Source organism: Pelodiscus sinensis, chromosome Z (genome assembly GCF_052426305.1).
Source record: "Pelodiscus sinensis isolate ZL-2025 chromosome Z, ASM5242630v1, whole genome shotgun sequence".
In the NCBI taxonomy this organism is placed as follows: Eukaryota; Metazoa; Chordata; order Testudines; family Trionychidae; genus Pelodiscus; species Pelodiscus sinensis.
In genome coordinates this window covers 30,744,026-30,771,349 of record NC_143085.1, presented here as the reverse complement: position 1 = coordinate 30,771,349, position 27,324 = coordinate 30,744,026, and the positions used below count along the sequence as shown (strand labels likewise).

The 27,324-nt window shown below is 47.1% G+C and overlaps 1 protein-coding gene across 1 annotated transcript in view; it reads left to right on the top strand.

Moving 5' to 3' along the window:
* Window positions 1-24,081, top strand: part of MORN3 (MORN repeat containing 3) — a 36,254-nt gene extending 12,173 nt beyond the window's left edge. The window contains exons 5-6 of the mRNA XM_025177943.3: window positions 11,634-11,818; window positions 23,703-24,081. Coding sequence (XP_025033728.1) covers window positions 11,634-11,818; window positions 23,703-23,771 — 254 coding nt within the window. The 3' untranslated portion in view covers window positions 23,772-24,081. The remainder of the gene's footprint in view (window positions 1-11,633; window positions 11,819-23,702) is intronic.
* Window positions 24,082-27,324: the final 3,243 nt, after the last annotated feature.

The window sequence follows — 27,324 nt, the reverse complement described above, 5'->3', positions numbered from 1 at the left end:
GAGTGGGTCAGGGGGAGCACAAATTGGCCAGTGGGGAGCGGGACTGACCCTGGCACGTGCAGATCCCAGGGCGCTGCCCATCCCGCGCACAGTCCTGGCAAAGTGCGAGTGAGTTCTGCTGCGGCTCCACCATACACTGGAACAGCACTCAGGAGCACTTACAGGCTTTCCCTCCTCCCCAAGGTGTGTCACACAACCAGAGGCTCTCAGCGCTGATCGCGGCCCCGCCTCCCAGCAACTCCTCCTGCCCCCACCAGGCTTCCGTTAGGCACCCAGCCGGAAAACTAGAAAATACCAGACATTGTACATGTCTGGTATTTTCTCAATTTTTTTTACCGGCCTGTCTCAAAACTCCAAAAGACCAGACTGTCCTGCGACCCCCCCTCTATGTTGCTTGCGAGTTTGAAAAACGCTGCCATACTGAAATGCTGTGACTCCTGTCTTAAATTGATTTTGATGGAGTCAGCGCACCAACCCTCAGCACCGGACACTCCATTGGTATGGAGTGCTCTGGGGTCAGTGTGGGAGACTGGGCACCCGGAGAAGCACTCCTCGGTGCGGGACCACTGGCTGGTTCCACGGCACCACTCTATCCCGGGCCCACTGTCGCACAAGAAAGCATGCAGAGGCAGGTTGCCTTCAGGAAGGGATGCACGCCATAAGGAAGGGTGCCCCCCCATCTCTGGTGCAGGAGCAGCACCGCAGGGGACCTAGCTTTCATAGGGAGAGCAGTCTTGATTTTCTGGACCTGTCTGTGGAGGAGGTCCATCCACTGTTGACGCCGGAGACGTTCCTGGCAGCACAGGAACTCATTGAGCTCACGACGTCCCCCAGTCTGGCACCACATGGCTCCGACGCCCAGTCCAGTCATGACAGACAGGGTACTCAACCCTCTTCGGTACCTCCGGCACCATCGCTGCCTGCTTTGGCACTGCTCGCCTCAGCTCCGCTGACAGTTTTGGTACCACCCGCCGCAGCACCGCCATCTCCCTCGGCACTACATTCTCCTGCCTCTTGGGCCTCAGCCTCGTCATTCTTAGTGCTGCCTGCCCAGTCAGGTTGGCCAGCACCGCCCTTGGGGGCGCAGGACCAGATGAGGGATAGGTCACAGGTGGCTCTTCTTCTGAGTCTGCCCGCACCAGATTCTGCGTCCACGCTGCCTCTGGCACCGTCAAGGCACTGAGACAAGCTGACGGCCATGTCCCATCATACCCAAAGGGACCTGGAACTCTCGGCAGCACCGCTTTGGTCAGCATCGGAGTATTCCTCTGAATCTGAGGTGGAGTCCCTCTCCTAGGCCCCACTCTAGGCACTGTAGCAGGTCTCACAGGTCAAGTCCTCGGTACCGATCCAGGTCTCAGCACCGTTTGAGCCCCCGACTGACATCCAGAGGTGCAGACTTGGCGTCCCCAGAGGCAACCCTTTCCGCAGTGGCTGTTCTGGACCCCGTGGGCGTACCACCAGGCCCAGGGTCAGGACTCAGCGAGGTCAGGGTTGACTGGGGCCTCTTCGTATTCAGGTATCAGAGGGGTAGCCGTGTTAGTCTGAATCTGCAAAAGCGGCGAGGAGTCCTCGCCAAAGGACTCCTCGCCGCTTTCGTATTCAGGGTGCAGGTCATCCCCCTCAGTCACCCTGCTGGTGAGAGCAAAGTCTAAGTGCAGGGCTAGCCCCCCAGAGTTGGTTTGGAACATGTGCCCCCCCCCGAAGCAGGTCGTCCAGCCCCCTGCTCAGGATCAGTGACTCATCTGACGCAGGAGTTGGGGGCTGGGGTCCCACATGATATGCTGGTGGCAAGGGGGGAGTCTTCCTCATCTCCGGATGAGGCCTTGGCTGACCCGTCTCCCCTGATGCCCTCCATGGACACGAGGACCCACGAAAACCTCCTCAGAAGGCTGGCCCAGAATCTGGGGGTACAAGCCGAGGAAGTAAAAGAGGATGAAAACCTGGTGGTTGACATCATCATGGGAGAGGGCCCTACTAAGATCGCCCTCCTGTTGAACAAGACGGTGGCAAAAATTACCAAGAACCTCTGGCAGACTCCAGCCTCCATGCCTCCTATGCAGAAGGGAGTAGAAAGGTGGTACTTTGTCCCTCAGGCAGGCCATAAACATTTATTCTCACATCCCTGACCGGGATCAGCAGTGGTGCTGGCAGCCTGCCAGAGGGAGGGGCAGGGGCAGATGGGCCCCATACCCAAGAGCAAGGAGCCCAAAAAGCTTGACCTCCTGGGCCGGAAGGTGTATGTGATGGCCGGCTTACATCTGAGGATAGCCAATCAGCAGGTTATGCTCAGTAGGTATGCCTTCAACACCTAGGTAGTGGCCGATAAGTTCAAGGCCAGGTTGCCCAAAGGCTCGCAGCAAGAGTTTGCGGCCGTTACTGAAGAGGGCAATGTGGTCTCCAGATCGGCCCTTCAGGCCACTCTCGATGCGGTTGACACTGCTGCCCAGATCATGGCTACCAGTATTGTCATGCACCAGAACTCTTGGCTTCAGATGTCTGGAATCCTCCCAGAGGTGCAGACGACCTTGGAGGACCTTCCCTTGGAGGAGACTGGCCTTTTTCTGGAGCAAACAGATAGCAGGCTCCATAGCCTGAAGGACTCCAGGGCGACCCTGAAATCTTTGGGCTTGCACACCCTGGCGCCCCACCACCGCCTCCCTTTGAGTTCCCGGGGGCAGAGCAGCTGTGGTCAGGGTGCCAGGTTCCACAGCAGGCGCAGCACCAGGGGTGGTTTCACCCGAAATACGAGGATGCGTTCTCGTTCGGGCTCGGACCACAATCAGGGGCCATACAGTAAGGGTGTTGGATGGTGTACTCGAGGACGACACACCAGCCCACAGTATAGATTGACCCTTTTCGGACAGACTGTTCTCTTTTCCACCAGGCCTGGTGTACCATTACGTCAGACCGTTGGGTCTTCGAGGTGGTGGCAACTATCCCTTTCCTGTCCCTTCCTCCCACCCCCCTTCTCTGTCCCTTTTCAGGGACCCTTCTCACAAGCTCCTCCTCCAGCAGGAAGTTTCTGCACTCCTTTCCCTGGGGAAAGTGTAAGAGGTTCCTCTGGGTTTCAGAGGCAAGGGATTTTATTCCCATTACTTCCTCGTCCCGAAGTCCAAGGGGGTCCTTTGCCCCATTCTGGACCTCAGAGGACCCAACACCTTCAGAAAAAAAATCAAGGTTCAGGATGGTAACGTTGGCCTCCATCATCCCCTCATTTGATCTGGGAGACTGGTATGCTGCCCTCGACCTATGGGATGCATATTTCCATTTCCCTCCACCACAGGAGATTCCTGAGGTTTCTTGTGGGGTCCCACTACTACCAGTTTGCTGTGCTACCCTTTGGTCTGTCCACCGCACCCAGGGTGTTTACAAAGTGCATGGCTGTGGTGGCGGCTTTCCTGAGAAGGAATTGGGTCCATGTCTACCTCTGCCTGGACGATTGGCTTATCAGAGGGAGGTCACAGGAACAGGTTTCCCAGTTCATAGATCTAGCCAGGTGGACCTTCTCGAGGCTAGGACTGTGACCCTGCGGCCACATCCAACCTTCCTGCCCAATGTGGTTTTCCCTCTTTCACATGTCCCAGGAAATCTACCTTCTGGTGTTCTACCCAAAGCTGCACACGGAAGGGAAAGAACAGGCCTTACACACGTTAGATGTCAGGAGGGCACCAGCTTTTTATTTGGAAAGAACAAGACTATTCCGCAAGTCCTCTCAGCTCTTTGTCTCCAGAGCTGAAAGGATGAAGGGTTCTCTGGTGTCAGTGCAGTGTCTGTCATCGTGGATTACCGCTTGTATCAGAGCGTGTTATGACCTGCAAGGAAAGCCAGCGCCCCCCGTTACAGCCCACTTGACCAGAGCCTGGGCGTCATCCATAGCCTTTTTGGCGCAGGTTCCGATCTTGGATATCTGTAGGGCAGTCATGAGGTCATCGGTCCACACATTCACTTCCCACTACACAATCATGCAGCGGGCTAGGCAGGATGCAGCTGTAGGGGTAGCAGTGCTGCAGTCTGTTTCTCACTAGGTTTCCGACCCTACCTCCATTGGTATAGCTTGGGAATCACCTAGTGGAATGGACATAAGCAAGAATTCGAAGAAAAAAGTTACTTACCTCGTAACTGTTGTTCTTCAAGATGCATTGCTTACGTCCATTCCAATCCCACCTGCCTCCCCTTCGTCAGAATGTCCGGCCAGAAGGAACTGAAGGGGGTTGGGGGCCAGCAGGGGTATATATGCGCGGCTATAGCAGCGCCACTGTAGGGGGCTCCCCAGGCTTGCCCAACAGGTACTGCTAAGGGTAAAAAAAGTTCCGGGAGTCGTGCACGCATGCACCCAGTAGAATGGATATTAGCAACACATCTCAAAGAACAACAGTTACAAGGTAAGTAACCATTTTTTCTAACTGGAGCATCTGACAAGGAGAAGTTTGGTTTCTAGTATTTATTTTTTCTGACCTTGTGTTTATTTTACTTTCCTCTAAAGGGATAAACTTTTTTTTGTTTTTGCTTGTTAATCAGTGGTTTTAAGCATCATCCCTTTCTAAAAGGCCTGGGCTCATTGGGATGAGTTCCCAGTAAAATGAGCAATCCTCAGGCCCCAACTTAATCCAGAAATAACACTGAACACAGTATGTTCAAAATGGAAGTTTCAGGGGGAATCACATCATAAAAATAGAACGGTGGACTTTTGTTTTGATTGGAGTTTGATCACATTTAATCTAAAAATAAAAATCCCACTCTTTCTTAAAATAGATGATGTGTTCAGGAACATTGTAGAAGGAACTATTATCTCCAGTGTTATCTGGGTCTTCATCTAATTGTTTCCCCAAGGCTACGGTTACGCTGCCATTTTTTTTTTCAGAAGAAGATACACAGATTGCGCTTGCATTTGCATATCATCTTCCGATTCTTTTTGCGGCAGAGGTTTTTCTGATATTTGGCCCCCTGTAGACAGGGCCAAATGTCGGAAAAAAAACCCCTCTTTTGCAAGACCCTGTAAACTTTGATTTACGAGGGATAAGGAAGAAGATATGCAAATGCGAGAGTGATTTGCATATCTTCATCCGGAAAAAAAAAATGGCAGTGTAGCTGTTGCCCAAGGAAACAGGAGGCTAGGAAACTGGTAAAACAAAGCAGGTAGGAATTGAAGGCTGTACTTTTAGTACACATTGTGTACAAACGAGAGTGGGGGGAAGCCCCATCCCCAGGGGGTTGTGCTGTCCCACCCTCACATAGCCCTGCTGCTACAGGATCCCCTCATGGACAGCAGAAGAGCCAGGAGTAGCCCTGCCTACGGTCCACACACATGCCTGCGGCTTGCAGCGCTGCCTGCACGAGCAGGTGGTGTCTTGCACATGCATGCATGCCCATGTGCTGTGTGCGGCACTCCTCTGTGTGTCTGGGGTTGTCCTGCGCCCTTGTGGCTAACCTGCTTCCAGCCATGGCAGGTGCTGGGAGGATGTGTGGTGCCTCCCCTGGGCCTAGCAGCAGGATCCCACCCATGCTCAGGAGCTGCCTGCTGTGTCCGCGTGCTGTACACTAATGCTTCACGTGGTTCCACATGCACGAACCACAGCACAATGAGCACCCTGAGCGACACTCGCAACTTGCCCCCTGTGCATCAGCCTCCCCTGCCCTGTGTGTGTGACAAACTAAGACCACTCACCTGAAAGTCCCTCTCTGGCATCCGACGAGGCCTGGGAGACGTCCTAGCTGACAGACACCAGTTCTAGGGATGGGGTGAAGGTGTCCATTGTCTCCTCCTTCTCTTCCTAGCCCTGGTCCTCCTGCTCCTCCTCAGCTGTGATGTCCAGCCGGGCGACGATGGGGATCTGGAGGTCAGAGTCCACCATGACAGATGGGGAAGATGTTTCCCCACCCCCCAGGAGCTAGTAATAGGGGCAGGTGTGGAGTCCTGCTCCTGAGCATGAGCTGCACTCTCTGGCCCTGGTGGAGCTCCTTAACCTTATTCTGGATCTGTTCCAAGGACCAGGGTGGGTGTCCGTGCTCCACCAGGGATTCAGCCATGCACTCAAAAATATGGTGATGTGCCGCTTGGAGCAGAGATCCTGCAATGTCTCCTCCTCACCCCACAGCTTGAAGAGGGACAGGATCTCCACTCCGGACCGGGAGAGTGCCTGCCTCATGGTCTCCCTGGGTGGGTCCTGGGACCCCTGGGGCTGCTCCCTGCGAGGGCCAGGGGAGTCTCAGGGGGCTTGTGGCCCAACCATGAGTGGTAAGGCCTGTGGCAGGGAGAGCCACATGGTGAGGTGCTGCTCTCAGGCCGGCATCCTGCCACAAGGCTTGTCCAGGGTGCCTGCAGCTTTAAGAGGGGCCAGGAGACAGGAACTATAGAGTCCTGATTAATTTGGACGGAGTGACCACCAGGGATCCTGTGTTATTTTCTGGAAGCCTCTTTCGGGGGGGAAAAAACCCTCCTCCCCGTCCACACGCCTTTTTCCGAAAAAAGAGCTCTTTTGGAAAAAGGTGTATTCCTCATAGAAAGAGGAGTGATAACTGGCGCAGATATTCGTCTTGGTGCCTCCAAAACAATGTCCGACCGCTGTCTGCTCCGTTACACCAGGTCCTCGAGTACATGCTTCATTTGTGGACTTCAGAACACTCGTTGGCATCCCTTCGAGTTCATCTATCAGCCATCAGTGCTTTCCATTGTCCGACACAGGGTTTCTCATTGTTTTCACACCCAACCACCAAGCGATTCCTCAAGGGTCTGAATAATATAAGTCCACCTCGGAGACCTCCTCCACCATCATGGAATTTGGACTTAATACTCGAAACGCTTATGTTTCCCCCCTTTGAACCATTGGCATCCGTAGCACTGCAGATGCTAACTATGAAGACCACTTTCTGGCTTGCAATTACGTCAGCGCGCAGAGTCAGTGAGTTAGGAGCGATGATGTCGACTCCCCCATTCCCACATTGTTTTCAAAAGAAGCAGTGACGCTACGATTGCACCTGGCGTTCACGCCCAAGGTCTCCTCATCGTTTCACATCAATGAACCTATAGTATTTCCTTCTTTTTATCCAAAGTCGCATGCCTCAAATAAGGAGGCTGTGCTTCATATGCTGGATATTAGACGTGCCCTTACCTTCTACATAGACAGAACCAGACAGGCGCTGAACAGATAAACTTTTGGTATCAACAGCGCAGCGATCCAAAGGGCAGGTGCTTTCCACTTAATGCATAGCTAAGCTTATCTCCCTCTGCATAACCACATGTCACTCTATTCGTAACAGACCATTGCCCTCTTATCCACGGGCACATTCTACTAGGGCAGTAGCAACTTCTACGGCCTTTGCCAGGGGAATTCCCCTAGCGGATATTTGTAGAGTACTTCTTTTATGAGACACTATGCCATAGTGCAACAATGGGCGTCAGACCACGCGGTGGCTTCCGCAGTCCTGTCTTTTACAGGCAATAATTAATTGACCCGGAGTGCTGGTGTTCCGGTTACTGCTATACAGTCACCTAGAGTGGAGCACCCCCGGGGCCACTTGAAGAAGAAGAACAAGTTACCCTGTGTAGTAACAGTGGTTCTTCGAGATGTGCCCCGTGGGTGCTCCACGACCTGCCCTCCTCCCCTCTCTGGGTCTCTCCCTTTGATTTATCATTTCAGGGATAAGTCAAGCGGCGAGCGGTGAGAAGAACTGGCGGGGGGAGTGCTGGTCTGCGCCCGTGATCAAAGGTGCGAAAGCCGCATGCTGCAGGGGACATGTGCAGACCAGCTGAAGATGGTTCTGAAATCTTCCGACCAGCGGCGCCGGGATGGACCCGACACCTAGAGTGGAGCACCCCCAAGGCCACTCAAAGAAGAACCCCTTTCTGTTCTTTTGATTTACTTTTGAATGAACATGATTGCAGTGTTGACATAATTCAGGTTTTGTTGGAAAACTGGCCATTTTTCCAACAAAACTGTAGTGTAGACATACCCTTACTCTTCCATTGTCACCTAAAAATGATCAAGACCAAAGTAAAAACAAGGATTTTTCAATACATTACTCTGGAATTGTAACTGTTATATAATGTGCTATGTAATTATATACATACCATTTGCAGATAGATTCCAGTAATTTCTGGCTGCATGCTGACATCTTAATCGGTGCCTTATTACAGCTATTTTGGAATAATAAACAAAGCTGATAAATCAATACCCCGACCCACTTCTTTTTGCTGATGATGGGAATTCAACTTGAAGCCCTCCTTCCACTGATAGCAATCCTTAACATTAAAAAAATCTAACCAGGTCTCCTGTTCTGTGCCTTGATAATACCATACTGTCAGTTGAGGGCCACAATTTTTTTACTGTGTGAAAGCTTATGAGTGACATGCCTATGTTATAGTTGAGACAGGTGATTGTTTATCATTTTCTCTAATATAAATATATATATATATGGCTACGTCTAGACTGGCATGATTTTCCGGAAATGCTTTTAACGGAAAAGTTTTCCGTTAAAAGCATTTTCGGAACAGAGCGTCTAGATTGGCACGGACGCTTTTCCGCAAAAGCACTTTTTGCGCAAAAGCGTCCGTGCCAATCTAGACGCGCTTTTCCGCAAAAAAGCCCCGATCGCTATTTTTTGCGATCAGGGCTTTTTTGAGGAAAACAAATCTGAGCTGTCTACACTGACCCTTTTGCGCAAAAGGACTTTTGCCTGAATGGGAGCAGCATAGTATTTCCACAAGAACACTGACAATCTTACATGAGATCGTCAGTGCTTTTGCAGAAATTCAAGTGGCCAGTGTAGACAGCTGGCAAGTTTTTCCGGAAAAGTGGCTGATTTTCCGGAAAAACTGGCCAGTCTAGACACAGCCTATATGTATAACTACATTGTTTTTCTCAATGGTACCATTGCATGTGTGGGGAAAAGGGCTTTAGAATTATATCCAATTTGACCCATTTCTGACATAGCATTGGAAAATGTCCACCAACCGAAGGACATAGAGTGGAGAGCCCGGGTGCAATGTGTCCCCCTGTGACACTGCGGAGGGTGACACTATTGAAATTATTGCATAGAGTTTTGCAATTCAAGTGAAATTTCCCTTACCTTTGTATCATTAATTTGCTCAAGCAATTACACATGTTCCTGTGTGTAATGGCTGAGCCATTGGTTGCTCTCTACTCTGTTTCAGAGCCCAGCTACTTTTGTCACTGCCTGGAACTGATTATAAGCTGGATTCTTTTTGATTAAAATTAGCTAGCACAATTGTTCGATGCCCACAAGCTGACTATATTCAGCTCAATCTCTGGAAATATGCCCACGTGCTGAAAGCTTTGCAGTGGGGAAAGAAAAGCAGTTCTTCAATGGCGGTCACGATGAGCTACAATTGAGGATTAAATTGCTTATGCTGGCAGAATGCCTGGAGAGGATGATCTAGGGAATAACACTGATTTACTGGCTCAGTTATAGTCCATTACAGGAAGATTTTAAACCAGACCGTACCAAATGTACAACAGACACCATGGGAATGAACAATAGTTCTTCAGCTGCCATGGAAAGAGTTCAGATCAGACCTCCAATATTTCAGCGGATCCTGAATGCTTGCTAGCATAGGTATATCCAGGCCAGTCTCATGTTTTGTTAAATCTCCAAGCCACTGGGCCAAGAACAGAAAGGATCAGAGCCTGAGCCTAAGTGCTGGATGAAACTTCATTTAGGCATCCTCGTTTCCCTTTGCTAACCTATCTGTGCAATAGCCACCTTCAAAAGGGGGTTCCACTTGTACGCTTGCCTTCCCAAGTGCCCAAGGGTATGTCTACACTACAAAGTTAATTCGAACTAACAGACGTTCGCTACACATACAAACCGCTAGTTCGAACTTAATTCGAACTAGCGGAGCGCTTAATTCGAACTAGGTAAACCTCATTCTACGAGGACTAACGCCTAGTTTGAATTAACTAGTTCGAATTAAGGGCTGTGTAGCCACGTAATTCGAACTAGTGGGAGGCTAGCCCTCCCCAGCTTTCCCTGGTGGCCACTCTGGGGATAAAGAGAGTTTCTGTTTTTGAACACACGTGTCCTTTATTTTGTACATCAGGGAGGGGGGCTAGGGAGGGGTAAGTGGAAGGGGGTGAGGGAGGAATGGGGTACGAGCCCCCAGTGGGGAGGACTGGGCTGGCTCTGTGGGCTCCTCGGGGTGGAAACTCTTCTGAAGCCCCTTGATTTACCCCGCCCCCGGATGGCAGCCTGCGGCAAGTGCAGCCGGGCAGATGGCCGAGTGCTGTGATGTGCCAAGTGTGGGCACTCAGGGCACTCCAAGCCAGGACTGCTTTGCAAGCGGGGAAACCCTGAGAACTGTCTGTCTGGGGTGGGGGTTGGGTTCCTTTAAGCACAGCCCTCGGCTAGCGTGAGGTAGCAGCTCCACGCTCTAAGTCCTAATCTGATGCCCTGCCGGCACTGCTTCCGGCCATCCTTAACCCCAGTTCAGGGTCCACTCAGTGTGGACATGCTAGTTCGAATTAGCAAAATGCTAATTCGAACTAGTTTTTAAGTCTAGATGCGCTAATTCGAATTATCTTAGTTCGAATTAACTAATTCGAACTAAGTTAGTTCGAATTAGTGCTGTAGTGTAGACATACCCAAATAGCCTAATGTTCTCTGTAGTGTTAGCCCAAAGATTTCACCATCATCACAAATGCAAAGGAGGTTGGAGTTCTCCTGGATCCCAAGGTGCCTCCAACCAATGTTATGAGTAACACAGACATAAATTAACACTATTTTTGGAGTGGGTGTATTGTGGCCAGAATCACTGTAGCTGGGACAGAAGAGGTCAAGAGCAGTGTGTTGTAAAAGTATCATGATGGTGCTACTAGTAGCATTCCAGCATCTCTCAGAGGTGAAGTTCTAGGTGACTTGTATACTCATAGAATTAATGCCACCTCTATAAAAGCTCTCCTTTCGTTGCAACTCTGTACGGTGTGTAGATGACACTCTTTCTTGTCTGCCATGGTCTGAATCTTAAACAATAAGGAGTATGAAACTCTGTAAAAAAAGACAGTCTTACTGCTGTATGCAGAAAAATTGTACGAGGTACAGTAGAGTTGAGCAAATAATTTGTACATGTAATTTATCTAATGAATGTATTTTCCTGTCCATGAAATGTCCATGAACAAATCACACATTTGTGTGAATATTCTTGACCTGTGATTCATGCACAAGAAATTAACTGCAAGTATGTGACATTCAGATTATTTTGATTAGTCACAAAGGTCACCTATTATCTTCCTTTTTCCCAAGTGAACAGAATTTGAGCCAGGATCCCAATGTGAATAGTTCAATGTGATAGTCCCAATGTGAATATAGATTTGAATTTGCATTCTCTAACTTTTCTGTAATATTTGTTTAAAATTTACTATTCCTCTGCACTAAACGTATTTTAGAATATTTGTGGAAAATGAATATTACCTGCATGTGAATACAGCGTAATGAATCAATTCAATACTTAAAATAAGTGTTTGTCTACATTTTTGCTCCATTATAGATGGAGCCAGGCAGAAGTTTTATTTGTGTCAGCTTATCCATGTTTTGTTGAATTTGGTTAATTTCTAGTAATGTAATTAAAATGTTCACCCTTTCATTGTCCATCCAAATCTTTTATTTCAACATTACAGCAAATGAAAATCGGTATGAAGGAACATGGAAAGATGGAAAGAAACATGGCCAAGGAAAATTTTTTTATCTGAACAAAGGCCAGTTGTTCGAAGGTGTGTGGGTAGCAGATATTCCAAAATGTGGAACTATGATTGACTTTGGACGAGAAGATGCTCCTGCACCTACACAGTATCCAATACCGAAGGTAATGCTGTTTGGAAATTTAAGCTTTTCAAATTGTGTTTTCATGTTTACAGTTGTCACATCAGTTTTTAACCCATACATCTCAGTAGCATTTCTTTCTTCTTTGAATGTCCACATGGATTCCTCACTCTTCATGTGTCTGTGCCCCATTGCATATAAGATTGGATTCCTTTGTCCAGTGATGTCTTTTGGGTCCCAGCTGTGCCCTAGATCTCCTTGTGTCCCCCTCCCCAGGGTATAAACAATTAGGCGGGCTCAGTTATTGTCACCAATAACTGAGCCAGACAAAACCCCGCTTAACTTTTAAAAAATAAACTTTTTTTTAACCATTTTTATTAATTAGATGAAAAATAAAAGGCTACTAAACTAGGTTAATTCTAGATAAATTAAGCTAAATTAATTCTAAAACAAGATACATTCATGGAGGTTAGGTCTATCATTGGCTATTAACTAGAATGGATAGGAACGGTGTCCCTAGCCTCTGTTTGTCAGAAGCTGGAAATTGATGACAGGAGTAGGGATGTTAAATATCGGTTAATTGAATAGTCAATTAACCTCATGAATTCTTAGCATTTACTTGACTATTCATTTGTCCCCGGGGGTGGGGCAGGCAGCCAGTGTGCTCTGGCCCCACCCCCATGACAGATGAATAGTCCCGAAGAACCCCCTGCCATTTCACACTGCTGCCTCTGTATCACAGATAGCAGCACGGGGTGCCAGATGGAGCTGGTCTGTGAGGGGAGCCAGTTTAAAAACCCAGCTCACACTGGGTCTGGGAGCTCAGGCCCCTCCCCTCACAGACTGGCTTCCGGTTGCCCCATGCTGCTGCCTTGGATAACAGAGGCAGCAGCATGGGGTGGCAGCAGCCCGTCTGCAGGGGGAACTGAGCTGGGCTGCCTACACGCCTGGCTCCTAATACACTTTAAATGCAGAGCCATAGTGGGGGTAGGTCCCAGACCTGGCAGAAACCAGGACTCAGCCAGGCTGCTGGCCAGCCTGCTAAAAAATTTACTGGTGGGTGGAGAGGAAATGTGTGTAGTCTATTAACTTATAAGCTTTTGCTAATTGGCTAATGGAATACACTATTACATCCCTAGACAGGCAAGGGATCATTTGATGATTACCTGTTCTGTTCACTCCTTTTGGGGCATCTGGCATTGACCACTTTTGGCCAACAGGATACTGGCTTAGATGGACCTTTGGTCTGACCCAGGATGGCCATTCTTATATTCTGTTGTACTGGGACAGAAGCTGCTATGGAAGAATGTTAAATCTTCAGGCTTTAAGACATGCCCCTCCTATGAAGATTCTATGCAAGTCAGTGGTAGATACTTGAAACCTGGGATGAGTCAAAGAGATATCAACTCTAGTCTCAGTTCTGTGGGTCCTGGTGGGGGAGGTTCATGTCTCAATTTGTCTCTGGAGCACTGCTTCTTCCTACCCATTCTTGCAGAATTTTACAAGTGGATCAGAGTTGAAATTGGGATTTACCTCAAAGGACTTGTGTCTACTTTACCTGCTCTTAAATTTTCCAGTGATGGAAATTCAACAACTTCTCTGCAGTTTATTCCAGTGCTTAACTACTCTGCCAGTTAGGAAGTTTCTCCTAATATCCAACCAAAACCTCCTTTGCTGCAGTTTGAATCCATTGCTTCTTGACCTATCATTAGAGATTAAAGAAAATAATTTTTTTCCCCTCCTTCTCCTTGTAACAATCTTGTGTGCAGGAAAACTGTTATCATAACTCCTTTTCCCATTTTCTCTGTCCCAGACTAAAACCCAAATTTTTCAATATTCCCTTGTAAGTCATGTTTTTTAGACCTTTAATTATTTTTGTTGCTCTTCTCTGGATTTTCTCCAAGTTGTCCATATCTTTCCTGAAATGTGGCACCCAGAACTGAACAAAATATTTCAGTTGAGGCCTAATTAGTATGGAGTACAGTGGAATGACTACTATTTGTGTCTTGCTTACAGCTTCCACTGCTACTATATCCCAGAATGATGTCTGCTACTTTTGCAAGTGTTACACTTTCCCCCAGTCCAAGTCGTCTCAGATTCTCAGTATAATATTAACAGATTGTTGCATCCCTCCTGTGAGCCCTTAGGATCCTTTTCCCCATACCACTGAAGAATGCCTTTTAAGTAGCTATTACATCATCTCAAATGATAAGGGCAATTCGGTCTTTTAGGGCGGGTCCCCTATTTACAGGGTTTCACTAGGACAGGGTTATTCACAGGCCTCATCCCCATTTCCTTGCCCAAATTGTTTCAGAGTTCCATATGAACAAAGTTAATTAATTTACATTTTTGACTCTGTGTCACAACTCCAGCAACACAGTTGCTGCCTGTCTACACTGGCGGGGAGTTCTTGCGCAAGAACACTGACGTTCTGATGTGTGAAATCAGTGCTTCTTGTGCAAGAACTCTGATGCTCCCGCTCAGGAATAAGCCCTCTTAGGCAACTGTTCTTGCGCAAGAGGCCAGTGTAGACAGGCAACATGAATTACTTGCGCAAGAAAGCCCTGTGGTTAAAATGGCCATCAGAGCTTTCTTACGCAAGAGAGCGTCTACACTGGCAAGGATGCTCTTGCACAAAAGCACATCTCTTGCGCAAAGGCACATGCCAGTGTAGACGCTCTCTTCTGGAACAATTTTTGCAGAAGAATTCTTCCGCAAAGAGTTCTTGAGCAAAATCATGCCCATGTAGACGTAGCCTAAATGTATAGGGCAGCCATGTGGCTAATCACTCATACACCATGTTTTCTAGATCATTAATAATTTTTGTTGCTTTTTTGTTGTTGACTTTCTGCAATTTCTTCTAATATGTCCTGATATGTGGTGCCCAGAACTGGACACAATACTCAAACTGAGGCCCAGAGTAGAGTGGAAGAATGACTTTTTTTGTCTTGCTTACACTCCAGTTAATACAGCCTAAAACAATGTTTCCTTTTTTTGCAACAGTGTCACACTGTTGACTCATATTTAGCTATGATCTCTAAATCCTCTTCTGCAGTATTTCTGTCTAAGTAGTCATTTCCCATTTTGTACATGTGCAACTGATTGATCCCTACTAAATGGAATACTTTGCATTTGTCCTTACTGAATTCCACCCTGTTTTCTTCAGACCATTTCTCCAGTTTGTCTAGATCATTTGGAATTATTCTATCCTCCAAAGCACTTGCAACCCCTCCCAGCTTGGTATCATCTGCAAACTTTATAAATTTATTCTATAAGTGTATTTTTTATGCCATTATCTAAATCGTTGACGATATTCAACAGAACCGGTCCCCAAACTGATCCCTGCAGAACTTCACATCTTAAGTCCTTTCAGCATGACTGTGAACCATTGATAATTACTCTCTGGGAATGGTGATCCAACCAGTTATGCACCAACCTTATAATAGCTCTATCTAGATTGTATTTCCCTAGTTTATGAATGAACAAATAATGCAAGACTATATCAAATGCCTTACTAAAGTCCAGATATACCACATCTACTGCTTCCCTCATCCACAAAGCTTGTTATCCTGTCAAATAAAGCTATCAGGTCAGTTTGACATGATTTGTTCTTTTCAAATCCATGCTGTTACTTATCACCTTATGTGACGGCACATTGGGGTCCCCCGCCTCCTGCACCCCCGAAAGGGCACGAACAGACTCCACCAGCTGGTAGAACAGAGGGAGTTTATTGCCTCTCCAGAATACAGCACAGCACAGATGTCACCAGGTTACAGGGCAGGCCTAGGATGCCTCAGCCCCCCCTTGATATGGGGTGGGGGGTCCGGCTTCTAAAACCCCCAGCCTGTTGCTGAGGCTGCTTCCTCCATGCTCCCAGACAGAAAACTAACTAACTCTCCTCCAGCCCTGCCCCCCAGCCAGGGGCGGCATTCCACCTTCCTTTGTTTCTCCCCATGGGGGTTAGCTGGTCAGACAGGTTTGGAGCCCCCTTTGCATAATGACCAGACAGCAGAGGTTGTCACAGCCTTAGCAAGTTACCCCCACTTATTATCCTCTAGATGGAGCAAAAAATTAACATTATCTTTCCTGGCATGGAAATTAAGCTGACTGGTCTGTAGTTTCCTGAGTTGTCCTTATTTCTCTTTTTAAACATGGAAAAAAGTCTTCTGGAATCTCTTTTGTATTCCATTACTTTTCATGGTAGATGGATAATGGCTCAGCTGCTGAATATTCCAGTATGCATTTCATCAGGCCCTGTTGATTTGAAGACATCTATGAAGACATCTATTTTTTATGAAGACTAGTAATTTTTAACTTCTTCTTTCCCTATTTTAGTTTCTGGGCTTACTCCATTTTCACTGGCATTTACTATGTCAGGCATCCAGTCACCATTAATCTTATTGGTGAAAAACCAAAACAAGCCTTTAAGCACCTCTGCCATTTCCACATTTTCTATTATTGTTTTTCCATCTTCATTGAGTAATGGGACTATCTTGTCCTTGGTTTTCCTCTTGCTTCTAATGTATTTGTAATATAATGTTTTCCTGTTATCCTTATGTATCTAGCTAGTCTGATCTTTTGTTCCTTGGGCTTTTTAATTGTGCCCCTCCATAACTGTGTTATTTGTTTGTATTCATCTTTTGTAATTTGACCTAGCTTCTACTTTTTGTAGGATTCCTTTTTCATTTTAGGTCATTAAAGATTGAAGCCAGAGTGATAGCTTGCTGTGCTTCCTATCTTTCCTACACTACTACACAGTGAAATAGTTTCTTCTTATGCCCTTGATAATGATTCTTTGAAAAATTGCCAATTGTTTTCCTTCTTAGACACATTTTTACCTTGGGATCTTACCTACCATTCCCCGAGTTTGCTATAAATCTGTCTTCCTGAAATCCATTGTCTTTATTTTGCTGTTCTCCCTCCTACCATTCCTTAGGCCTTGTCTACACTGGGAGTTTAGGTGGAACTTAGCTGCATTAGGTCAAATTTGTAAACGGTGACTCCACACCACCAAGCCTGTTCCATTGCCTTTTAGAGCCATTAAAATCAATTTTGGTACACCTACTTTTCACGATAAGTGACGCTAAATTTGATCTTGTCAACTTGATGGTAACGCAGATGCAGTATTGTGAAAATTGAAGTTCTTTGCCTGGTGGAGGTGTCCTAAGTGTCCTATGGTGACCACTCTGGCCAGGACATTCAACTCCACTATTCTTTAGGGCTTAATCTACACAGCAAATTGCATAGCTTATTTTGGTCTTATTTCATAAGTGTGCTATTCCAATAAGTCCCTTTGCCCTCGTGGAATATACCCTAGATGAACAGGAAAATTTGAATTTAATTTCCTGTGTGACCAATGTGGTGACAGACCTCAGAGCAAGCAGCACATTTTAGCAGTTCACCTGACCATGAGTTCCCAGAGTTGCAGACAAGCACCAGCATGGAGCATGCAGGAGATCCTGGACCTCATTGCCAGGGCTTGACGAACAGCAGTGAAAGCCGCTCGCCAGCCCCACATTGCACATGTGCACGCTGCAAATGAACAGGGCGTCCAGCTGAAATCTACTCACCACAGGTGCATAGAGTCACTACTTTGTCGAGCCCTGCTCATTGCTGTGTGGGGAGAGGAATCTGTTCTTGCAGAACTATGAACCAGCAAGAAGAATACACTTCTCTCTGCCAAGATTGCAAAGTGCATGGAGTAGAAATGATGTGCCAGGGATGCCCAGCAGTGCCGCATACAAATAAGGAGCTGAGGCAGTTGTACCAGAAGAAAAAGTTTGGATTGGTGACTCACAACCTTTTCAAGCATATGGACCCTTTTCAATCTATTAAAATTTTATGGACCCCCCTACCGCCGAACAATATAGCTGTGCCTGCACATTCTTCCGCTCATGCTGCTTCCTGAGCCATGTCCCACAGGCTGCTCAGGAAGCAGTGCAGGTTGAAGGATATGCTGGCTGCTGGCACAGAGCATGTCGCGCTCAGCCATGGGACCTGAGAGGCTCTGTGCCAGCAGCCAGCATGTCCCTCAGGTCCCGTTACTTCCCACAGCTTGGGAAGCAGTGCAGGCTGTGGGACTTGCTGACTGCTGGCACAGAGCATGCCAGCCTCTGGCACGTCCTTCGACCCACATTGCTTCCTGAGCTGCGAGAAGTAACGTGGGCTGAAGGATGTGCTGGCTGCAAAAGGTGCCATGCATTTATTTTAATTTCTGTTTGAAACTTTCTGTGGACTCCCTACAGTACCATCGTGGACTACTAGGGAACCCCAGGTGGGGAACCACTGGTCTGGATCGTGGCGGCACTCATGCCACTTTTACAATCCTGGCTGGGGTGGGGGAACCTGACCAGCTTCCCCAGCCAGTCCATGGATCCCTCTTAAAGACACTCTTCTGGCAGCCTTGGGTAGCAGCATGGAGACCAGTGTATGAAGGAGTGTTTAGCAGGTGAGCGGGATAACCGAGATCACCTTGGCAAAGTGGTTGGGGGATAGATAGGGATGTGTGTTCCATCTGTTGCTCCACTACAATTGGGGCACCCCCATCATGGCAAAGACATCCACTGTGTCCTCCGAGTTTCCTTGAGTCACTACTGTCTGCAGCAGAATGGTATTGATTACCGTGGCTCCTTGGATCATAGCAGCCCTCAATGTAGATTTCCCCACTCTGAATTGATTCCCAACTGGCCATTGTGGTTGCAAGCTTCCACAGGACAATTGCCACTCAGTTCTTCGCTGTCAGAGCAGGTTTTATTCTGGTATTCTTGCACTTCAGGGCCAGGGAAAGCAATTGGCAAACTTTCATGAAAGAGGCCTTAGGCATGCGAAAGTTTTGCAGCCGCTGCTGATTGTCCCATGGCTGCATAACTGTGTGGTCCCAGGATCTTGGAAGGGGACCACTTCACAAATTTTGAAAGTGGCTGAGAGCCAACCTGGAAGGGATAGGGCCTTGGGCAGAAGAGGCGGGGTTGAGAACTATCCTGCTGGGTACGGTGACCTTATATTCTGAACCAGCTGCAGCTAGTAAGAACAGCTTAATTTAAATTATGAAACTGTTTAAGTGTTTTAACTATCTCATGTTTATTTAAAATGAAGTTTGATAAACTAAGTCAAATATTATGTCCAACAAAAGGTTTCAATGTTTTCTTATTTATGGGAGAGGTAGAAAACCCTTTTTGGGTCTAGGGTCACTCACCTACAAAAAAAAAAAAAAAAAAAAAAAAAAATCAATTGGGGAATCACATAAGTGAGAAGCAAAAAAAACTCCAAAACCCCTCAGCACTCACTGATGTGGCCCCCATTAAGACACCTCACTCCGCTGGTGCCACAACCTCAAGGGGTGACATGAAGGGAAGGGAGAAACTGAGGTTCAGGGCTTCCCATAGACCAGATTTACTTTGACGGGGTTCTGAAGTTAGTGGATTATATGGACCTCCTTAGGCTCTGGGGTAGAGACAAATGGGGGGTACAGTGCATGAGACAGGGCTGCCAGCAAGTAGGATAGGGATAGGGTGGAAGATCTGGGAGGGAGCTGGGATGCAGAAGCAGGCTGGGAGTAGGGTGTCTGGCCAGGTGGAGGGAGCAAGAACAAGGGAGGGTGCAACATGTGGCCAGGAAAGAAGGTACAAGAACAAGGGAGGATGTCGGAGCAAGCTGAGGGTGCTGGATCTTGTGGGGGATGGATGTGATGGGATTGGGGTGCAGGTGGGGAGAGGGTCTGGGCATAAGGGGGAACTTTACCTGGCTTTGTGCTCCCTTGAAGTAACGGCTGCAGCCACACTATCCCTACCACCCCAGAGGGAGGCCACGCTGCTGCAGCCACGCAGTCCTGGAAGCCAGAGAAACCATTGCTGGACCCATGTGATCCAGGGTTGGCCCCGAGGCACCGCAGCCACAGGTGGCCCTGGAGAAGCCGCTGCTGCTGCCACAGCAACACAACCAGACCCAAGGCCCCACAGCCACAGGAGGTGCTTAGGGCTGACCCTGGAGGTGCAACTGCTGCAGCTACGTGGCTTGGATCAGGCTCTGCAGGCCCCGCAACCACAAGCTACCCCCAAGGCACCGTGGCCAACCCTGGAGGTGCCCCTGCCACAGCTACATGGCCCAGGGCTGGCTCTGCAGGTGCCCCTGCTGCTGCGGCTTGTGGCTGCCCTTGAGGCCACTCTGGAGGCACCATGGCCTGGGGCCAGCCCCAATGGTGCCACTATTGCACCCACGCGACTTGAGGCCGCCCTGGAGGTGCTGCTACGGTGACCAGGCAGCCCAGGGCTAGTCCCAGAAGCACTGAAGCAGCAGCGCCTCCAGGGCCAGCCTCAGACTGCACGGCCGCAGCAGCTTCACCTCCTGGGCTGGCCCCAGGCCAACTGGCTGCAGTAGCGGCTGCTCCAGGCTGGCCCTGTTGAGGAGCCTGAGACCCGATGCTGCCTCCTCTCCAGCAGCAGTGCAGGGCGGAGGGGCTGAGCTCCTCCTTCCCCCTCCCTTGTGGGTCCTGTAATTAGGGGTTGGGGCCTGTAATCGGCTCATAGGCTGCATCAAAGCCCAAGGCTGGCCTGATCTGGCCCGCTGAGAGGCTTTTGCCCACCCCGTACCAGTCTGTGTTTGTCTGATGGCATCAGAACCAGCGTTCCACTGTGTCCAGAGGGTCGAATGCTGGTAGCAACTGTCAGTTGCTCAGCTCAAGTGCTTTGCAGAATATGTCCATGGCCTCCTGAGATTCTTCCTCATTCCGCTGGACCGTGGATATACACCAGCATAAGGCTGACTATGGTTAATATGATTGCCATGCTGCTGCAATGCTCACTGGGAACCGCCATGGGTTCCATGCTTATGCTGCTGTGGCATCTGTACAGATAGTCAGGGGAATAAAAAGAGCACAAAGAAACTGTTTGCCATTGTTCAAGTGGAGGGAGAGGGAGGAGACGAGTACATTACAGAACCCTAAATGGCAGGCACCCCGAGCCAATCTGTAGGGAGCATAACTCGGAATAAAAAAGGGATGCAGGAACTGTGGGATAGCTTCCCACAGTGCATAACTCTCAAAGATGATGGTAGCCACCTTTCTGGGAATATTACTTCAAATTACATCTAATTTTTGCACATAGTGAGGACATGTACCTTTGACTTTACAAAATGGGTGAAAAAAGGTTGACCTTAATGCATTTGACCTTATCTCATAGTATAGACCAGCATTAGAATTTTGAATTTTATCATTTAATTATCACTTTCACCCAAGCTGCCTTCCACTTTCAAATTCTCAAGTAGGCTGTTCAGCTCTAGTTATTGATTTAAATTCCCTGCAAACTAAATTACAACACATCCACTGTAGGATCTGTTCCTACTCAACATAGTAGGCTAAATGGACTTTAATCTTCCAAAAGCGGCCAATGCCACATGCCCCAAGGGAATGAACAGACCGGTAATTGTCAAGTAATTCATCCTATCACCCATTCCCAGCTTCTGACAGAGGCTAGGGTTACCATCTCTGCCCATCCCATCCACTGATGGACCTATCCTCCATGAACAAAGAGAAAGTATCCATCTCCACTATAAGTATAGAACTTTTCACCAGAATTAAATTTACAAGGAGAAGTCAACTAACTCTTTAATCTAGCAGAGTATTTTGATTATTCAGAAAAGTGGAGAAAGGGGAACCAGCTGCAATTCATCTGGGTTGTCAAAAAGCCTTTGCTTAGGTCACTTAAGAACTGGTAAAGAAACGTGAATGTGGGGTGAGAGGTAGAAACTATTGTAGGGAATGGGGGAGCAGAAGTAGGGATAAAAAGGTCAAATTTCAACCTGATAAAAAGTTAGCAGTGAGGTAGCCCAAAATTCTGTAGCACTACAAGTGTTGTTTATAAGAGGCCTGCTGATGGGGATTATGGAATGGGTCAGTTGCCCTAGAGCCCAGCAATCCAGTGAGGCCCAGCACCGTGGGTCCCTACAAATTGCTGCCAGATTGTTGCTCCAAGCAGCTCTTAGGACTGTCGGGAGCAGCATTAAGGGGTGATTACACAAGGCCCTGCCCCTTTTGGGAGCAGAGAGCTGGGCCTTCTCATACCTTGCCTCCGGGCCTCTGGTGGCTGTCAGTTCCATTGGCTTACTATATTAATTAATGACAGAAAAAGTAGTGAACAGTGAGGTGCCAAAACTTGGAGAAGGATGAACAAGATTAATTAGATTACTCAAGACTAGAGATATTGAAAAAGACATCAGAGGAACCTGATGTTTAAAGAAGTAAAGACTCACATATGCAAGGCAATGCACATTTGAAGGAATAAATGGAAATAGTTACCCACTCCTTGGTTCTTAATTATAATCGCGAAAGCCAGACCTGGGTGTCTCAGCCAAGCAGGCCCACAGCCAGGGAGGAGGGAGGCAGAATGGGGGGGCCCTCAAAAGGGGCAATTGCCCCAGAGTCTTGTAATTCAAAAGGGCCCAGTGCTCCTGGCTGGTGTTGCTGTTACTACAGGGGCAGCAGCGGCCAGAGCCCCGCACTCTTTAAATTGCCGCTGGAGTGCCGCATGTTGTGCTCTGGGCAGCTCTGAGAGCTGCATGGGAGGTGGACACCTGGCATAGTGTACTGCATGCACTGTGACCCTGCCCCTTCTGCCTGAGGTTTTGCCCCTTCCAGGAGCATAAGGCCAACCCCTCCTACTTTGCCCAAGGGTCTGGCAAGGCTGTTGGCACCCCTGCAGCAAGCAATATAATGAAAATGTACAGCAAACGATTCTGAAGTCTTAGGCTATCTAAGGAATAGAATAGCAAATATTGAATCCTATATGAAGAGAGGACAGAGAAATAGAGAAGGGCTCCAGAGGCAGTTAGACAAATAGTTTGAGGCATAAAAAGACATCATGAAGAGACATTAAAATTATGGTAGAAATGTAGCCATGTTAATCTGGTGCAGTTGAAACAAAAAACAGGACTATGTAGCACTTTAAAGACTAACAAGATGGTTTATTAGATGATGAGCTTTCGTGGGCCAGACCCACTTCCTCAGATCAAATAGTGGAAGAAAATAGTCACAACTATTGTCACAAAGGATACAATTAAAAAAATGAACACATATGAAAAGGACAAATCACATTTCAGAACAGAAGGGATGGAGGGAGGAGGGAAAGGGGGGGGGAAGGTAAATGTCTGTGAGCTAATGATATTAGAGGTGATATCATTAGCTCACAGACATTTACCTCCCCCCCCCTTTATCCCTTCCCTCCATCCTCCTCCTGTTCTGAAATGTGATTTGTCCTTTTCATATGTGTTCATTTTTTTAATTGTATCCTTTGGTATATATGGTTGTGACAATTTTCTTCCATTATTTGATCTGAGGAAGTGGGTCTGGCCCATGAAAGCTCATCACCTATTAAACCATCTTGTTAGTCTTTAAAGTGCTACACAGTCCTGTATTTTATTAAAATTATGGCTATTGTTTACAATTGAATAAGAGTCACAAAATGGAATACAAAATAATGAATTGTAACAGGAAACTGCTTTCTTCCACAACATAGTTAAGCTGTGTAATTTGTTGCATGTATAAGAATTAGATATTTATATTCCAGAGGATAAACGAACCACTAATTGACTAGGATTGGAAAGAAACTTTCCCAGTAGGCAGTTTATTCCATCATTTTCCATCCTGAGGTTTTTGGCATCTTCCTTAGAAGCAACTGATACTATCCACTGCCAGCAACAATCCCATTTGTTGACAGCTCCCCTGTTAAAAATGTTTTCCTCCCTAGTCTGTCAACTTTGACAGCATCTATCATGCAAATGATGGTGGCAGACCTTGGTTACACTTTGTCCACAGTAGACTATGTTAAGGTAGTACCATGAGGCCTGGCAATACTACTGCAGCTTGTGAATAATCACTGCTTATAAATCCTCAGTTAACATTATATTGCATAACTTATTTGTGCTTTTCCATTTAGATTGAACTGGCCAATCCAGATGATGTTTTAGAAGAGGCCCTGGCAATGTTTGACGACAGCCAAGAATGAGAACAGGCTGCTTAGAAAGAAAGGAGAAAAGAACACAAGACTCTGTGACTTCATTTGAATCATCTTTCTAGATCCATTATATATGAGACGGTGTCCTGGAAAGTAGAAAAGCAGAACCAAAGTCCACTTTGTTCTCAAGAAATTAATCATTTCCTCAAAACTGCTGTCATACACATTCATTCTTTATTTCTGCTTGGACAGGATCCATTTTTCTCAGGAGTTTGAAAGTTGAGGAGACCTTAAAGGAAGAAATAATTCTGCCCATGAATAAATTAAAGGTTTGACCTCTTGACACTATATTATAGAAAAACTATATCTGGTTGTAAACCAATTTTCAGATACTTTTAATACCAGATGGCCGTGGTCAAGTAGACTGAAAACCAATGGACACTCTGTCTATACTTCCATATTTCAGTCACAAAAATTACAGCCCATTCTGGAAAGTCTGTATTTTATATTTTCTTCAAACCAGAAATTACAAACAAACCAGTACAGATGAATCAGTGGAAATACAGGCTGGCATCCTGGTATTGCAGAAGTGCAATTCTGCTGATGACTGTAGTTAAGGGTTTATATGGTGGGGCAAGGACTTTGCCTTGGGACTCTTCTTGGGTCACAAATCAATTGGAGACCCTTTCTGGTGCATTCTCCCATGCCTTTTATTGTCAGTGCCAATGCCTCACCACCTTCTATTTACAGAGCTTCTGTTCACAGCAAACTCAGCCAGCCTCTCCTTCTGCCTGGGGAGCACACTCAGCCACTTCCTGGCTCCTCCCTCTCCACTTCCCCTCTGGCTGCCTTATCTAGCCCTCAGGCTAATGAGCCCCACAGCTGCTTCCATTAGCACATCAGGAATGGGTTTGCTCAGATGGCTTCCACTTGGTCTTTTCAGCCAGGCTGTAGTGGCAGAGCTTTGGCTTAGCCAGCAGTTGGTCACAATGGCCTCACCTGACCAAATCTTCTATACACCCCAAGAGCATCACAGATTGAAACTCTCTATTCCAGCACCCTCAGGACTTGACTGATGCCAAACCAGAGTATTTGCCAAACCACTGGAAGTTAATATTGTCTAACAGCATTACCAACACTGCTTTTATGGACTCTTAGAAACATTATGGAGTAAATTAGAGCTAAATAACAGCACAGAACACTGAGAGCCAGGATTGGTAGCTATAAACAAACTTTATGGGAATGTGAGGAAATTTGGCCACGCTCATGATAAGTGGACATCCAGCTGACTAAAATCATACTGGACCATAGATATTGCTGAACAAGAGCATGCTGGATTAGAAAGGTTCAACCTGTAGTTACAAATTTCTGTACACAAGGATAGCTTTACTGGAACTAAGAATCATTTTCATGCTGCACTGAATACTATTTTAGAAAACTAAATGAAAATGTGAGATAAAATCTGGTTTGTAGCAAAACACATGGCCTGCCATTCTGTAGTGTATTACAAAGATGTCATTTTTCAGCAAAACAGCCATTACCAAAACACTACCTGTAAGCGCCAAGATTACAAATTACATCTAGTTATGTGGAGATTATTTCTTCTCAAAATTGCTTCCAGATTTGATCCAAAAGGCTGCAAGTTTCATAGAAGAAATTCCTTATAATCCTACAGAAGTAGGCATGTCCCATTTGAAAAAAGAGATAAGTGATCAATTATGATGCCCTGGCACAGCTAAAGGGGATTTCTCCCATCAAAGTCAAAGTGAATTGGCTTTTGGTAGGTGAACTAGATATGTAGGGGATGCCCAGGAGAACAGAGCCTTGTGGAGGCATATCATCCCCTGGGCGTAATAGTAACCATAGTCCTCCATATTCCCTATTTTTGGCCAACAGATTCTGAAATTTAGTTGGGCTGGACACACCTCCACCCTCACTTCCTCAGAATAAGCTTCTACAGAGGACAGCTCTGTGAGATGGTGAGGGAAAGGAGTGCCCTACCTTGGCAAGCATCCCCATGGTATGCCCTCCCTGCACAAAGAAATCACAGTGGTTCCGTATAAAATACAGTAATTCCTCATTTAACATGTGCCCGCTTAAAACATTTTCATGATAGCATGATTTTTTTTTTAGGCAACGGTTTTTGAATTACACGACCGTCCCCAGAATAACACGATTTTCCCAGCTGGCCCGTCGCCGGCAGCTGTGTGGGGCTTCCCCCGCCTCCCTGCAAAGCAGCGGAGGGTTTGCCACTTGCCACACCGTTCCCCAGCTGCCTCGCCCCCTCTCCTCCACCCCTGCTTGCAGGCCAGAGGCTGGGTTTCCCCAGCCAGCCTGTCACCAGTGGCTGTGCGGGGCTTCTGGCAGACCCATCACAGGGGCATACTCCCAACCCAATCCCTCTCCCCTTTCCTTCCCCAGAGCCAAACACCTACCCTCCCTGCTGTTACCCAGTCCCTTTTGTCCCCCAATCTTATATCCCAGTCTCAACAGACACCATTGCTTGAAATGCAACCCCCACCTTTTCCATTATTTTCAATGGGAAAATTGACCCCCGCATAACACGTTTTCACTTTACACGATCATTTTCTGAAACATATCTGTAGTGTTAAATGAGGAATTACTGTACTCATTAAGCCACCCCTGTACTTAACAGCTAGTGCTCCAGAGGAATGTTATCAGTAGACCTGAGAATATTCAGCTCCCAAGCACAGCTGGGACTGGCGCACCTTAAAAGTTATAAACTAAGCTCTAATTGATATATTAAAAAGTTATTTACTTTCTTCCACGTTTAAATGAGAGATTAATGTTCATGCCTAACCTCTGTGTGTGATGAAAATGCACATCTGGTAAATAGAAGGCAAATATTAGGCCTAGATCTACCACCACCTCTCTCTCCCTCTAGCCTTTAGTAAGTAATTTAATCCAGGGGTACACATCATTAGGTTGAAGTCAGTGGAGGCATGTCAGTTTCTCTCAGATGTTTTCCCAAATCGCTGCAAGAACTACTATGCACTTTTTGCAGAGAACTACTATGAAGATTCATGTGTGTGAAGCACAAGAACTACGTTACTTACATCAGAATGGCTGAAGCTGATTTATCAGTGGTTTATGTTTTTTAGTTACTGTGTGATTAGCTCATCTGATTTACACTGCATTTCTGAATGTCAATAAAAAATTACTGTATATTTCAGAGAATTTGTTTGTCTGTTCAAGTTCTCCTAAATTATAAGAGCTAGGATCACCAAATGTGGTATTAAGCTTCTTCTTATAACTTAAACCAGGGGCAGGAAACCTTTTTTGGATTGGGGCTGCTGACCCACAGAGAAGTCAGCCAGGGGCATCACACAAGTGAGAAGCAAAAAAACCTCAAAATCCTCATTGACATGAGGAGAACCACACTACCCACATGAGTCCTTCACACACTAGAGCCCAGAGGGAGAGGGAGAGGTGGGGGAATCCCAGCTAGTAGATTGTGTGCTAGGGGAAGCTGGCAGGAGGGCTGACGACCCACTTGGGTTCCCCCAATGCTGGGGCAAGAGGGAAGCCCTGATCCTCAGGAGCCAGATCCAGGCAATCCAGGGGCTGCATCCAGCCCCTGGGC